This window comes from Equus quagga, chromosome 9 (genome assembly GCF_021613505.1).
Source record: "Equus quagga isolate Etosha38 chromosome 9, UCLA_HA_Equagga_1.0, whole genome shotgun sequence".
In the NCBI taxonomy this organism is placed as follows: domain Eukaryota; kingdom Metazoa; phylum Chordata; class Mammalia; order Perissodactyla; family Equidae; genus Equus; species Equus quagga.
In genome coordinates, this window is record NC_060275.1 from 69,408,938 (window position 1) to 69,425,037 (window position 16,100).

A 16,100-nucleotide genomic window follows, 5' to 3' on the forward strand; every position below is an offset into this window, starting at 1 on the left:
ATTTTTCTGGCTGGTCAGAAGTTGGAGACAGAGCTCAAAAACCCTTATCTCGTCAAATATCCTGTCAGCAGCCCTGCTTTCTCACAAAAGCAGAGTGGTCAATGCAGAACGGGCAGTCAGCACCAAAAGTCGGACGTCTTACCCCAGCATTCAGGGGAGTTTAACAAGACAATCCTCCAATTTCACAGCAAAGTCTCACGTGAGTAGGAGAAAAGGTGACAGAGGTTATGACAAGGCAAAGTCTGAACTAAAACAGAATCCATAATGGCAGAAATTTGTGAAGCAAAATATATTACTTTCACAGGTACTATTTCTGTGAGTAACAGCGATACTCACCAAAGGTGTGTAATTTGGGATCAGGTCACTATCTTCTGTGACCTCCACGCAGTGTAGTCAACTGATGTGATTTAGGACAGCCCTGCTTTCTAGATAGGGAGCGACAACGGTGGAGGGACATTCAAATGCTGAGTGTGAAAAACGTAAAAATAACATGGCTGGGGAAACTATGAAAGCAAACTCACATTGCAGGCTTTTTTCTTTTTCTGTTTAAAAAGAACTTTCACCAAAATTTAAAATAGGCCACACCAAATGTGTGCTTCATGTTTTATTCGTGGAACCAGCTGGGACCTGGGACCCGCCCTTAGAGTTCAAAGTGGGAGTGTGTGGACGGGGGAATGGAGATGGATATGAACTCAGATCAATAGCGATCTCTCAAGTGAGCAGATCTCAACATTCTGTACAAACTAACAGGGTCACAGAATCTCACTTGTCTGAATATTGTGCATGAGCATGACTTTAATTAAGGCATCTCAAAATAGTGTCTTGAGAAATAGCCCCACTGGGAAACTTACCTACGACAGAAAGGAATACAGTTTCATTCCCTGATCACTAAACCTCCCCCTCCATCAACTCATTTCCTTGTGTACAGGGGGAACATGGTGTGTACGGGCATGGAATGCCAGTGTGGGAACAGCCTGCGACAGACTGAGTATCGCCTTTCCACTCCTGTCCTGAGAGGAGCTCGCCTCTCCTAAGGAGCCTGTAACACCCATTCTGCACACCCATCACACCTTCACCCGCACAGCACATGGAGGAGGCGCTCTCCAAAGAGGGTAAAACGGGGCTTTACTGGGTTGTGGGAAAATGAAATGCGGCATTCATACTGGCAATTTTAGCCCCCATGCAAAGGGAAGGAGATAAAAGGAGGGGAGAGGGCATTAAACGTGCACACAAGGACACGTGCTGATCTTGACACATCGGCTACTTGCTTTGCTTAAGTGGCTGACTGAATACACTATCAGCTTAACACACTTTCCCACCAGCAGAACTACCTGTCCTAAGCACTGGTGTAGAAAACAACAGTTTTGGAGACGTAGCATGCAACGGTCAAGGCCAAGGCTGCAAGATTCTTCAGATGTGAATGATGCGAATAACAAACCATGATTTCCAAAAACAGGAAGGGCTGTGATAGCCTTGTGTGCCCCCACTTGACATACAAAGCACGTGGCTACTTTCAAAAGTCACACAGGATGTGAAATAGCTAGATGATGAGCTTCAACGACAAGCACCCACCCACTTGCTGAGAACCTACTGCATTGTTCTAGAGGCTCGGGATAATTGGGGGACAACCAAGATCCCCGGCCTCACGGAGCTTACAATCGACCAGAGGGAACAGACCATAAACAATCAAGGTGGTGAGTAAATTCTGAAGTACCTTAGATAAAAAATGCTTTGCATAAACAGAAGGACCGGTTGCCACATGAAATAAAGTGAGCAGAGCGAGGCTCCATGAGAAGAAAGATCTGAGCAAAGAGGTGAGAGTGGGTCAGCCAAAGGGATGTCTGAGGAAGAGCTGTGGGAGGGAGGGGACGAAGGACAGCCATGAGGGGGGAGGGATGGGAGAGGCCATCAGGAGGCATGCTCTCTCAAGCCTGGATTTCATCTTTCATCCCGGCTTCCTGGCAGAAAATAAGGATGCAGTTCATGTTTACTGAGTGACTTCAATTCCAATAAATACAAGATTGTCCAATAAACAAATCCAATTCAATCTATAGGCTAGGGCTTCCTAAGAAAACCCTGTGCAAAATGTATTGGCAGAAAGTACATTTTCGTGAGAGGAGCTGTGTATCAGATTTTCAAATGGGTTTTTGACTCTCTTTGCCCCTAAAAGTTAAACTTCACAGCTTTATTTCCAGGAACATACAAGGAAAGTAGAAAAGCAGGTTCTATTATATAAGGAAGATCCACATACAGAGTCCACTATGGGCCAGAGTCTAATGACAACTTTCTTTTAAACAGAGAGAAGATGGTGAGAGCAGGATCCAGGGAGCACAGGCTTAGACGTGCTCGGCCGGCAGGCAGTCTGAGCACCCTCTGTTCACCCCACGGCCGTTACAGGGATGAGCCAATGTCCACACGACACTGTCTCAACAAAAGAGACCTGCATTTGGGCCTCAGACCTCAGGGGTAACCTTCTAAATAAAATACAGACAGTCAAGCACAAAAAACAGGCTAAGTCAGGTGGGAGGAGTAAAACAAACAAGGGGCTACAGAATTCAGTTACAGTAAGAAAAAAGAACCATCCTTTCTCAACTGCACACAATCTGTCACTGTAAAAGCTTTTCAAATAAATACACACTTAGGCAAAAGAAAGCAGAATCCCATGGGTTCCAACATATAAATTTATCCTTACAACTACTTTCCATATCAATCTGACATACAACCACTAGAAGCTACTGAATTCCTTCCATAGGAATCATTTAAACAATACAAAACTAATGTTTCTAGAAAATCTCATGATGAGTGCTATATTCCCACCCAAGCCCTCACACTGCCTTTTCAACCTTTCAATTACCCTAATTTCTCATTTATATTCAGACCTGCTCTTTCTAATAGTTTCATGCACATTATCATGGGTCTCTTTCTTGAATTCTGTTAAAAATTTTCATTTTACTCTACCTTTCCATATATTAAAAAGAAAAATGAAAAAGCTGGTAAAAATCTCAATTGTCACCACATTACATGAGGAAGAAAGCACTATAAAATAGTTTAGGACCTAAAGAGAGAAAACCATTTTTCTTATAAGGAAAGACTTGCTTTTCTGTATCCAAATGAAGTTACACTTGACAGCGGTTATCAAATGCAATTTTGTTTAGAAATTATTTTTACAAAATCTTTTTGTCACTAATGTTAACAAAGTACCCTCTTTTCACCTTTTAAACAATCTTCTTAATCAAATTCAGATATTTTTAGGATTCTTTAATCTTTTGTATTCTGGGACAAATTAAATCATTTTTCCTTTTGAATTAGCCTACTTAAGAAAGTGTTTCCAACTTAAAAAATAAAAAGTCAAATTAAAAATACGTAGTTTGTTGGGAAAAGAACAATTACATATACATATATATATATACCTTCAATCTGCTAAGTGAAAATATGTAACAAACGTAAGGGCTGACAAAATTAAATCTATATGTGCATAGTCAAGGTTTTCTGATTCACTTGCAAAGAAAAATTAACTTTCGCTTTTGAACTGTAGAGTAAAAGATATTATTCGGATATTATTTATAAAGTACAGTACAATGTTTATGAAACAAGTATCCGTTTTGGGTCAGATGGGGGAAGGAAAAGCCTTCCCCTCAGATATCCTTGGTAAATTCTTTGACTTTCACAAAATATTCCCAATCCTTTTATGACCCAATGCCAAAAGGCAGCTATTTCCCCTTGCATTCTGCTTCTCTATCTCATTCATTTGTGCTAGAATCAGCCAACGTTAAAGAAGGCATAATCACATGAGAACCTCTTCCAGAAGTACCTGGGGATGCTTCAGTCAGTGCTGCTCAACATGCAACCACTGCAGTCGGGTCCACTGACTTCAAACATAGCTTTCTCAGTGTTCGAGAAAAAAAGATTACACAAGGAAAAATATGCTTGAGATTTACTAGTGATGAAACGAATTGTTTGACAAAGTTGATAACAGCGAAGCTGAGCAAAAGGCTTGTCTCTGAAACTGCATAGAAGAAAAATGTCAAATGAATGGCTGTGCACAAAGCTTGAGTATGGACTATCTCCAACAAACAATGAGTGCTCTGTGAATCAAGGTGCTTTCCAATGAAGAAAAGTATTCAGAGATCTTGTTTTCTCCTGAAGGCCAAGCACACTACAGGCATTAATGCCACAAATGACATTGCTCATGAAGGACAACACCACCCTGTATATCTCTGCTAACTACAGGATTAACTTCAGCTTCAGCCCTAGTGTTCCTGGAGAGGAAGCCAGAGGTAGACACCAGGTTACAAAAACAAGGGCTTCTTCTCTGCCAAGTTCTGTCGTCATGCTATTACTTTCTATATGTCCCCATGCAAATCATATTACTGTTGAATATATTCATATTAGACTTACCTTCCACTCTCTCAAAATGATTCTTCAGATATTAATACCAATCACAACAATAAGAATGCAATAGACATTTAATTCAGTGGCAACTATGATAACAGTGTTTAAGGACATTCACTATACAGGTTCTCAGACACCATCTCCCTATTTTTCTAACAACTCCCCACTCTACAAACACAAATTTCTAGCCTTGTAATGACTAAGCTTTTATGCACCACATGTAAATTCAAGTAAAGTTTCCCAAATGACTTCTGCCCAAGCATTACAGCCCAACCTAAATCTAAGACTTTTCCTTTCAAAAAGAAAAGGAGTCATCAAGCAATCACTCGTCAATACTGACCTTGTTGCTCACTGTCTGCTTCAGTTTTTGAAGAACCTGGTGCGACGGGAAGGGGTCGAGGTGGCCGGGGCTTTGGTGTCGGGGGCGAGATTTTTTTCCTTCCAATATATTCTACGTAAGTTCCCGGAAAGTCCCCCCTCTCCCCCGTCGTTTCATTATAGCCGTTTAACCAGCCAATCTCTTCAGGCCTGGCTTCCTGTCCGTCACAGAATCCAAGAGCTACCAAGGACCCTTTATTCACAGTCAATATGTCACCCAAGTGCAAGTCAATATCTTCTTCTCGTTCCTTTTTATAATCATAGAGCGCTCTGTACTGGTACCCCTCTGCACTCATGTCTGCAAACCTGTGACCATGCAACAGACGAGTCTGGTCACACACTGCAGCCTAATTCTACGTTTCTATGGAAAGTGAAGTCAGAGAGTGTGTTAAGATTCCCAATATGTGTCCAGCAGAGGACAAAGGACAACTCTCCAAAGGTTTAAGAGGAGAGGTGATTGGCCATCCTGCTGTCCATCTGTCCTCCATCAATTGTGACTGAAGTCAGGGCTCCACTTCCTCTGTGGGCCACAGTCCTCCCACTAGCTTCCTCTTCAGCAACTTGCCAACACTTTGACTCCAGGCTGACTCTCACAGCGAGGCCCAATCCTCTCCGACACTCCTGTCACACTGTCCATCTGTCGCCTGATTTTGCTGTTGCACTCCACTGGCGAGCTGCACCTAGCAAAGGAAACACAAGACTTATGAATGAACATCACACTTCTCCATCTGTGTGAATCTGAATTTCTACTTCATTCAACAAGTACTTAATCGATTTTGCAGATATACACAGGGCAGAGCGCCACAGCCCTACAGGGTCTACACAACAAAGATTAGTAAGACAGACCTTGCCTTCTAAGAACACTAGGCACGGATCTAAGGGGTATGGGCATGTGGCACGTCTGGTAAACAATGACCCATTACACCAGGTAAATGCCATAAGAGGGGCAGAGACTAAATGCTAGGGGATTCAAAGGAGGGACAGACCACATCTAAATGCGGGAATCTGAAGATAGAATGGAATGTGTGGCATGATCTTAGGTACAGATGTAACAATGTCATAATATGGGGAGAGTTAGAACAGCAAGTCCAATCCATCTGGAGCCATAGAGGGAGCAGTAGACTGAGTTAGATAGACAGGGGTCATAGGACATCATGCATGCCTGTGCTGAGTTTGTGAGTAACGCAGTCTACAGTTGAAAAGTCTCGGAGAAAGGGGAGCAACAGGATCAGAGTTGCACTTGAGGGATCTCTGTCTAATCAGGGTGTGTAGGAGGGACTGGCATAGGGACAGAAGAGGTGAGGAAAGCTATGTAAGGTGTATTGCATCGGTCTGGGCAAGCACCCATGAGGGCATGAGCCAAGGTGGCAGCAGAGGGTATGGAAAGGGGAGGAGCGAAGTAAGAGACACTGTAGAGGATGTGGCAATACTTGCATATGGGTCACGACAGAAAGGACCAAAGGTGCATGATCCTGAGTTAATGGGAAGAATTGAGCTCCAGCATCAGGCAAAGGGAAACCGGAGGCCTGATGGGCTGAAGGGGCTGCTGGGCATACAAATGCAAGTGTGCTGTTGGGTGGCTGAAAAGCTGAAAAGCTGGTCTGTGGTTCAAGAGAGGGACACACTGGAGATTCCATAATCAGCTGCAAATGAGGCAAGGATGAACACAGTGGAATGGAGGAAGTCACAGGGAAAAATATTAAAAGTTAAAAAATGATCCAAGGACCAAATGCTGAGGCTCAGTAAATGCAACTGAAAAGGGAACGTTGAGGTTTGGAGACAATGCAATGTTCCAGAAACAGGGGATAGGAGAGTTCAAGTATGAAAAGGGGATCCCTAAGACTAAGTCCTGCAGAGGCCTCCAGAAGGGGGAAACTGAGGCAAGGCTAACATATTTTGGGCTCTGTGCATCGTGGAATCGTCACGGACTTTTGAGAAAGCAGACTATGTCTAGCAGTACTGAGGATGGTAATTAGAATGTAAGGAGTTAAGGAACTGAAGAGGAAGCAGAGATGGTTGTTGCAGGTTACTCTTTAAAGACAGTTTAGTGCAGGGGGAAATGGGAAACGAAAGTTTTTTCTTATTCTTTTTTTAACATAGTGGAGAGGCAGAGCTACGAAGTCAGAGCGTGGATGGCCAATAGAACAGCGTGCACACTCCGCACTGCCTTCATTCCTCAGCATTACCTTTATTGTAAAGGGTAAAAGCAACCTAAAGGTGAATTTCAGTTAAGCTGGCAGAAGGATAAAGCAATAAAAACAATAGCCACACAATTTCAGTGTGCTATATCAAAGAGAGACTTTCTAAGTTTTCAAGAGCAGAACATTTAGAAGTTTAAAATTATAGGCACTCTTCAGTGTAGGCACTTTAAGAAGCAAAATCTAATCACAGATTAATTGTTATGCTGGCATTCAGAAGTGTAAAGTATTCCACGGTACCTGGGGAAAGCCTCTTAGCTGGAATACAATAACACTCTTAGGAGAGCTCCATATTAAAAGAAGCAAAAACAAACACTGGAAACCTTTGTGTAAGCAAGAATGTTAATTTGAGATAATATTCCACTTCGTATTTCAGTTGTCAGAAAAAAAATTAAAGCAACCAGCAGAATGTACGAGAAAAATAAACTATATTATGTTTGAAGACAGCCTCTCCTCTTGATGGCTCCAGAATGAAATTAAATAGTCACTGCATAAATTCACACAAAAATGTAGAAGCAGCAAATCTCACTTTTAGTACTAATGCACTCTGTACAAATGAGAGACAGAACTCTAAAGAACGTGAAAATTTACATATCCCTAAATGCCTGGAAACCAGGCAATATGCCTAAGAATAATTTACTTCCTCCAAATCTGCCTTGAAATGTTCGTTAGCTTTTCCTGGCAATGCATGCCTTTTTGGAAGAAAACTCCTGAACCAGCAGGCTGGGTAGACCTTTCTGCCAGCTGCTGCCTATGGTTTCCTCTATTTCCAGAGCCCAATGGGCCAGTTTGGTGAGATTCCTGACAGAATGGGGAATACAATGATTTCTCTCTCTCTCTCTCTCTCTCTCTCTCTCGCTTACACAGCCCTCAGCCACCACCAAGCCACTGCTCACCGCACACCTATGCAGCTATGCGTGTTTCTCGCCAGGGGACACTGTAGTAAGAAAAGGCTCCACGTCTGGTCAAAGTCTTACAAACCTGAAAACGGGGCTTAGGTCAGCCTGAGGTTCAATCTGTGCAAAGAGAAAAAGAACCCCAAGGAACCTGATGATTAACAACCAGACTCCAGAGGAGCAATCTCTGCCACATGTGCCAGAGACCCGTATGGCTCCACAAACTCCCCCTCCACTGCCACTTCTAAGAACCTTCCTTTCTGTGTAAAAAGAATCCTGTGCAGGGCCCGGCCCCATGGCAGAGTGGTTAAGTTCAGTGTACTCCACTTTGGTGGCCAGGGTTCGCAGGTCTGGATCCCAGGCGCGGCCCTACACCACTTGTCAGCCATGCTGTGGCTGCAATCCACATATAAAGTGGTGAAAGACTGGCACAGATGTTAACTCAGGGCTAATTTTCCTCAAGCAAAAAAAGTGCAAGATTGGCAACAGATGTTAGCTCAGGGCTGATCTTCCTCAGCAAAAAAAAAAGAATCCTGTGCAGAACTCTGGGTCCTCGTTGGATAAAAAGAACCCCAGATCTTCTATGACTCTAGGATTGTAATTAGAACACATCATTCCTGTCTTCTGGGACTCCACAATCAAGGCCAGGAAGATGAATCAAAACAATTCAAAGTCAGTCATGACTCAGTGCCACTTAGGTGGTTGGAGAGCAATGTTGTAAGAGGGCAAGCTGACTAGTCATTTGGGTGGCGAGGTACAGACAAGCCTTGGCTAGGGAGAGGAGGCAGGCACCTCTACCCTACTGCAGCCTGCACACTTTCTCCTGAACGCCATGCTCATTTTAATGACTGTCATTGCCGTCATGGTCATCATGGTCATTATCTAACACTTACTGGAAGTTATACGTGTATTAACTCACTCAATCATCATCATCTAATATTTACTAGGAGCTATATGTGCATCAACACGTTCAATACTCAAGATAACCATGAGGCAGGTACCATCAATATTCTCACATTACATAGGAGAAAACTGAAGTGCAGAGTTTAGTATCTTGAGCACAGTAACACAGCAATTGAGAGGTGGAACCAGAACTCAGATCCAGGTAGTCGGGCTCCAGAGCCTCCACTTTACCACCACTAGAACCTACTTCCCAAACGCAACTGGCTTCAATGCCCAGGGGATCAACGAGGCACACTCCTCACCTGCACACTCTGACTTCTCAGATTAACCTTGAATGTCTGCTTTTTACTCTCTGCAACAGCAGCCTTACTGCTAGTGGTCATGGCTCTTTCACAAACACACCTGCACAAAAAGAAGCCACTGTAACTCAGCAGCAGTTCCATCAAGTCCAAGACCCAGCAGCATCTTGGACCACGCAAATTTCCTTCCAAAGAGACTTCATTAAAATGCATCCTTGCCAAAGAAGTCCAGAAACTAGTGAATGAAAGAATACCGGGCACATCACTTCTGGAAGGTTGCCCACTTCTGGAATCCTGCCCATTTCTGCTCTCCGAGCTTTAGCTTCTGCCACCTGTATCCCTCTTGGCATCTATGGCCACTGCTGCTATCCCAGGCCCCTCCCTGCCCAGCTTCTAACAGCTCAGCTCCTCCTTAGAGGGATACATGAAGCACAAGCCACAGGCACAAGGGCTGTCATCACTAAAGGACTGGCAAGTTCTCTTTTCTCTCACCTCAAATTCTCCCCAGGACTGCAGAAGGCTCAGCAGCCTGAGGCCCTGGTCGTGCTGTGTAACCCTCCTGACAGCAATCTGGAGCCCACACTATCTCAATCAACAGGATACATGTTGCCCAGATTCCCAAGATGGCACCTCCAATCTCTTGGGCTACACACACCTGTCACTGAACTACTTCCACCCAGCTCGAAAATAACTATTCACATAGTAAAGGTTTTACTTGAAAACAATAAATGTGCATAATTTCATGTTTTCAAATAACCAAGGCAGTTTTATGATATAGAACCAAGCTGGTGCATATATAAGTTACTGTAACAAAAGGTATAAAAGAGTCCTATGAACAAACAACAAATTAACTTACTCTTACATAAATGCAACAGTTCAACATTTCCTTAAGAATTATTTTGCTCCAGTCTTTCAATCCTTTTAAAGACGACCTGCAATACCATTAATTGCAGTATATTTTCTCTCTCTGCTAAGATACTGCAGAATTCTCCTTCTGTTCCTCAAAATAAAGTTGCTTCTGATGCCAGACAAGTAGCAATCCATAACTTCTCAATGTACAACTGCTCAAAAGTAAATTTTCAATTTAACCCTCTAACCCACAGGCATTCTGGCAAAGAACCAAACAAAACTCTTTGAAAAGCCCTCTGACTTTGTTGACTTACTCATTCCCCTTTTACAAAGGACAAGGATTTACAAACTTAGTGTGGAGGCAGTAATGAAGGATATTTTTAAATCACTTTAAATAAATCAAGAATATGTCCTAATCACATGATTTTATCCTGTGATGAAATCAGGAGTTTGGCACTGGGTCCCAGCACAAAATGGATCTTCAATCCAGCTGCAAAGGCTATGGAGGGTTCCTGGGCTCCCAGACACGCCTCCCTACATGCCAGCTCTCCATCCTCAGTGTGCCAGCTCTGAGTCTAGGGCATGCTCCCCAACTAAATTCATAAAGTCTTTAAAAACAAAAAACCATTATGTAAAGATCTTTTCACCTTCCAAATATGGTATCCTGGAAATGATGAAAATCAAACTGAACAAATTTCCTAGTAAAATAATAGATTTCAATTTAAAATGATGAGCTCAGGGTAAATTTTATGGTATACGAATTTTATCACAATTAAAATAAAAATGATGGGCTCAGATTAAGCCCAAAGTCACAGACATTCAAATATCTCCCTTTTTTTTTCCTTTCTGAGGAAGATTAGCCCTGAGCTAACATCTGTGCCAATCTTCCTCCATTTCTGTACGTGGGCTGCTGCCACAGCATGGCTTGACAAGTGGTGTAGATCCATGCCCGGGATCCAAACTGGTAAACCTGGGCCACTGAAGTGGTGTGTGCGGAACTTTAACCACTCGGCCACAGGGCCAGCCCCTCTCCATTCATTTTTAAACTGACCAAGTAACCAGAATGCGCTGCCAGCTGCCACACTCACGGCTGGGTCAGGACTGCGGAGAAGCTGGGTGTCTAGGCCACAATTCCTGCCCATAGCCCTTTCAGGGCTATGGGGTACAGAGGAGACATGACAAGCCCAGGTGAAACAACAAGGAGGCAGGGCTCTCCAGAAAGCAGAGATGGGATGGCACCCGAGCTCTGCAGGAGGGGCAGAGGAGAGACAGACCCAGGCCCAGCTGGAGGCAGCTTGTGGCTCAGTGGTCATCACTGGGAGGCGGGAGAAAGGACGACGCGGGTCCTCATGCTGTGGCTTCCAGGGCCTAAGAAACAGATCCTATCACCCAGAAAAGGCCATGGGGTTGACCATTCCAGTTCTCTCCATCATCACAGCGCAGGGGCCCTGAAGCAGATGATCTAAAGTCTCTGAAAAAAAACAACGCTATTTTGTAAAATTCTGAACAAGAAGGTTGGTAAAAGCACTGAACTTCAGACTCAGGCGGCTGTCCCCATCAGTGTCTAGATTTTCAACCTTGGGCAAGTTGCCTAAACCTCTCTGTGGCACAATCTACCATCTGTGACACAGCTACAACAAGCAAACCTATATCTCATAGGGTTATTATGAGAGTAAATGAAACTACACATATAAAATACTTAGCTCCATGCTTGATAATTAGAGCTTAATATAATTAACACTGACACAGTGCTCACGATGAGCCAGGCACAGCTCTTAGAGTTTTACATATATCAACTGATTTAATCCTTACCGGTGCCCTAGGTACAATTATTATTGCCATTTTACTGATAAGAAAACAAGCACAGAGGAGTTAAATAATTTGCCTGAAGCTACATAGCTAGCAAACTGTAGCTATGGTATCATTATTATTGTTGTTAGTACTTTGATTACTATTAATAGTGAATGCCACTTATACAATTTATATTTAAACAGGGACATTTGCCAGGAATTTTTCTTTTGCATTGCTTGCCTCTAAATGCTGCAAACTGCTCGAAATGCATCCTGAAGCTAGCCAAAAGAAAACTCTCTGCCGTCTCCTTGACTCCTTTCCAGAGTAAATAAATAGAGAGATAAAGGCTGCACTGCACGCGGACTTTGCCCATCAGGCTCTCTCCCTGTCTGAAGTAGAGCGTGGCTCTGCAGAGGTGAGAGTAAAGGAGACCTGGGAGGGACCAGGAGTGTGCGAGAGTGTGGTGTGAGGCAGGGGGTGGAGTTAGGGGACAAGACTCCTCCCCAACAGGGTTTGGTGGCTGCTCCCTACCTGCCCTCAAAGAGAAAAGATGACAGCACTAATGCAATCCTCCAAGGACTGAAGGCACCTGTGTCCTCATGTTACAGCCTTAGCTCCTGGGGCTGAGCCCTGGGTCCCGACCACTAGGGGTCCAGCGAGGAAGGCAAGAGGAAGGGACACCAGGCCAGGCACCTTGCTGATTAACACACTCCACCCGCTGGTGGAGTCTCCTCACACTTTGGCCAGACTCCTGTGACTTCAATATTCTCTGCTGGGGTGATCGTTCACCTGCAAGCTGTTTTGACTACAGGTGCCTGTGGGCACATATTTGATTTACTTTAAAGAAAACAATGCTGAGAGGATACAATCTCCAAAGATGCTTTTACAGTAGGATTTTCTTTTTAGTAAAGGTTATACTATACTCATTCTACCCTTTGAAAAAAAACACTAACACAAGCCAAACAGACAAGTTTATGAGTAATTACATAGTCTATTTTTCAGCTCATTTGGCATAATGTACATGAAATGGCCTTTAATCACCACTCTTTTAGGCAAGTAATTCCAATAAGAGTGCTGGCAGAATCATGGCAAGTAATCACATTAGGGTGTAGGTGGAGGAGACAGGAAAAAGAGCAATAAATAACATGAACATTTTAAAAATTACTTACGACCTAAGTTTTTGATTCAAGTCTGTTAAGTAATTTATATTATGCCTTCTTAGGTAAAAACTAAATTGATAATCCCTTCCTTCCACTGATAAGTAAGTTTCTCGTCTTCTGAGGGCTTCACTAAGATGCTCCATTCTCTTGCCATCACTGGCAAATCCCTGTCTGTCCAAAAGAGGGAGATCTGTGGAGAGAGAGCCTGTCTCAAACAGAGAATGTACCGAAAAAAGTACTTCCCATTTTCTTCCACACTGTGTGTGCCTCATTGTGTACGTGAGGAAATTAACAGCAAAACCCCAAATGCAAACATCACCTCAGCTTTCTATATTCTACCTGACCATAAAATCCTTTTTTGCAATCTGCTCATTCACCATCTCTTTATTCAATAAAACACCTTTTGCAAATCACAAAATGCAAACATAATAAAAGCTGCACTAGAATTGTTCCTGTTTTAATGAGCATGTATGTGAACAATCTTTCAGAGTGGGTGCCTTTTTAGAATACTCCTTTGAACTACCTAAGAAAAAAAGGAAGTTTCAACAAAAATACTAACCTAAAAATTACATGGCATTCATGGAGAAATTTAAAGGTCTGGCCAACAGTTTTAACAACATAAAATTTGGGTAAGTCGAATAGGTTCACATTTAAGTAACAAAACCCTTCAAAAAGCAGCTTAGGTGCAGTTAACATTTCCAGAAGATAAATGCATACTACCATTCCCCCTGTCAATAACCAAAATATATACTACCTATAACTTATTGTACCATTTGTTTCCCAAAACCAACTTTATACTCCAGAATTTCCTGATCTTCATAAATTTAAATTTCAAGAAATAGCTAAAGAAAGGCAACATAATTAATCAATGGTAAGTGAAATGCTTTTTCACAGTGACTGTCACCAGCATAGATATGAAAACACACAGTGATCTCATCATTTTACACAAGCAGATAAAACGGCAGATAGTCGTGTGTACACTGCAGAGAGTTCTGTTATGCAACTGACAAGAACAGGTCCCAAATCAAGATGAAAGTTAAAAAGCAAATGCACATAAGACTTCGAAAGCCAAGATGAGATACATAAAACTTTCTTCCAATGAGAAAAATCTACACACTTCCATGGAGAAAGGGGAACTCTCTAGGAGCAATCTGCAACTGGCAAATAAACACTGAAGCAGCCAGCAGTGACATAACTCAACTCTCTGCAAGGCGGGGGCCTCCTCCACCAGCCTTCCCAGTTAAAACCTTGATTCTGAACCAAACCCACCTTCCCAAACTTTAGAGGGACCCCCCGCCCCAAACACACATAAAATCACTCTTAGGGTGTTTTCTTTGTAATGACCGACACACTTGCTTCCCAAAGTTCAAGCAACTTCTGCTCCTAAGAAAACTATCATCTGTTGCTTTTAAACTGTTGATTTCAAGAACGTGATCTGTCAAAAAATTATAGCTGGGGGGCGCTTGTATCTCTTTCTTTTTCAATGATAAAAGATATCCGTGGCCTTCTCTTGTGCAGAGGTGACCAAATTTCCAGTGATTTACACCTTGAAGATCCATTACTCTAATAGCCTGCCTCAGAAATGAACCTGTCTACCTAACTCTGACCTTTTCTAATACCTAATCATCTTTAAAGTTGCCAAAACGCAATGCAAGCTGATGAAATATTAAAATACAATTCCACATAAAGCCTGGGTCACTAAGCTTTGTGAATGTCCCGCCTAACAACTAAAACCTGACCCTCATCACACAGAAATGACAATCCTATGCTGTATTCAAAACCCGGAACTGCTTTATCCATTCGTACTTCGCACTGACTGACAAAGAGGAAAAAAAAAAAAATCCTATCGCGTCCAAAGTCATAAAACCCCCAATCAAGAGTAACCTCACACACAGACACCGACAGCGCTACAGCTCCGCCAGGGATTAACGGTAGAAGCGAGACCATTCCGACACTAACAGCGCCCGGAGAAGCATTAGAATTTCCCCAAACCCGGTTCACACATGTTCTGCATTCAACATGTAACAGCCATTCCGTTCACACCCTTACGTTTCATGCTCGAATTCTGGCTACCAAAGTGTATTTCTGTCCTGAAGAGGTTGGCCTGAGCGTTTCTGTTCTCTTTGTCTTGTGATCTGCGGGGCAGTTTCTGCCCTTGGGAAGTGAGTGTTGGAGCTGTGGTTTCCAGACAATTCCCCACGATATTTTAGCTTTGGCTTACAGGCTCTCTTGCTCTCCCCAGCCGGCTCCATATTGCTGGGCAGTCCCTCCAGCCTGGCCCCGCGTGACAAAAAGCTGGTTTTCCGGGCGGCTTCAAGACCCCATTAAGTATGTCTCCGACAACCTGCCCAGGCCCGGCCGACACCAGGCGCCGAGTGACGGCCCCAGCGACCTGCCGCCCCGAGGCACACTTCCCCCACCCCGGAAGAGGAGAGAGGCAAACTTGAGAGGGCGGGGGCTGGGGGTGAGCTCCGGGACCACCGCCGCCCCGCCCGCCCCGGGGAAGGGCCCGAGCGGCGACCCCGGTTGCAGCTGGACGGCGCGGGGGAAGGCACCGCTCCTTCCCGCTAACGCAAAGTCAGCGGTCAGGGTGAAGGGCCCCAGAAAACTGCAGCAAGAGGACAGTGGGGACCCTCAGAAGTGTGCGGTGACGAAGGGTTGGGGGAAGCCGGAGATCGCCTGCAACTCCGGCGGCGATTGCGCCCGGCGGCGTGCAGCACCCGCTCGGTAGACGACCGGGGAAACGGGAGCCGGGAGGTGGCCGGGAGCACGCAGGACGCTGGCGGGGAGCGAGGCCCGCGGCTGCCCGGCCGGCGGGAGACGCCGGCGGCCGGCCCGCTTTCCCCGGCTCGGCTTTGCAGAAGGAGAAGCGGCTGCTGGTGACAGGAAGAGAGCGGCGGCCGCCGCGCGCGCACGCACCGCCTCCCCCGCCCGAGCACACACACCCGGACCCGCTGCCGCCGCCTACCTCCCCCGCCGGCCGGCTTCCTTCCTCCGCGGGGCCCGGGCTGCAGCGGCGGCCTCCCGCGCGCACCGCTCCGACGCGCCTCTGAGCCAGCTCCCACCCGCCGGCTGTTCCCGCAGGGAGCTCGCCGTCTCCGAGCCGCTCGCCCGCCGCCCTCGCCGCGGCCGCTGCTTCCTCCAACTCCGCTCCAGCTGCTCGCGACTCCTCTCCGTGCGCCCGCAGCTCCGGCGCCCGGCGCCGGCCCCGCCTCCGGCCCGGCCCCGCGCCCC

The 16,100-nt window shown here is 44.9% G+C and overlaps 1 protein-coding gene across 1 annotated transcript in view; it reads right to left on the reverse strand.

Annotated features, from left to right (window-relative positions):
* The window catches only part of PIK3R1 (phosphoinositide-3-kinase regulatory subunit 1), an 83,388-nt gene extending 67,348 nt beyond the window's left edge, over positions 1-16,040 (reverse strand). The window contains exons 1-2 of the mRNA XM_046671245.1: positions 15,835-16,040; positions 4,733-5,450 (exon numbers count right to left, since the gene is read on the reverse strand). Coding sequence (XP_046527201.1) covers positions 4,733-5,066 — 334 coding nt within the window. The 5' untranslated portion in view covers positions 5,067-5,450; positions 15,835-16,040. The remainder of the gene's footprint in view (positions 1-4,732; positions 5,451-15,834) is intronic.
* Between the last annotated feature and the right edge of the window lie 60 nt (positions 16,041-16,100).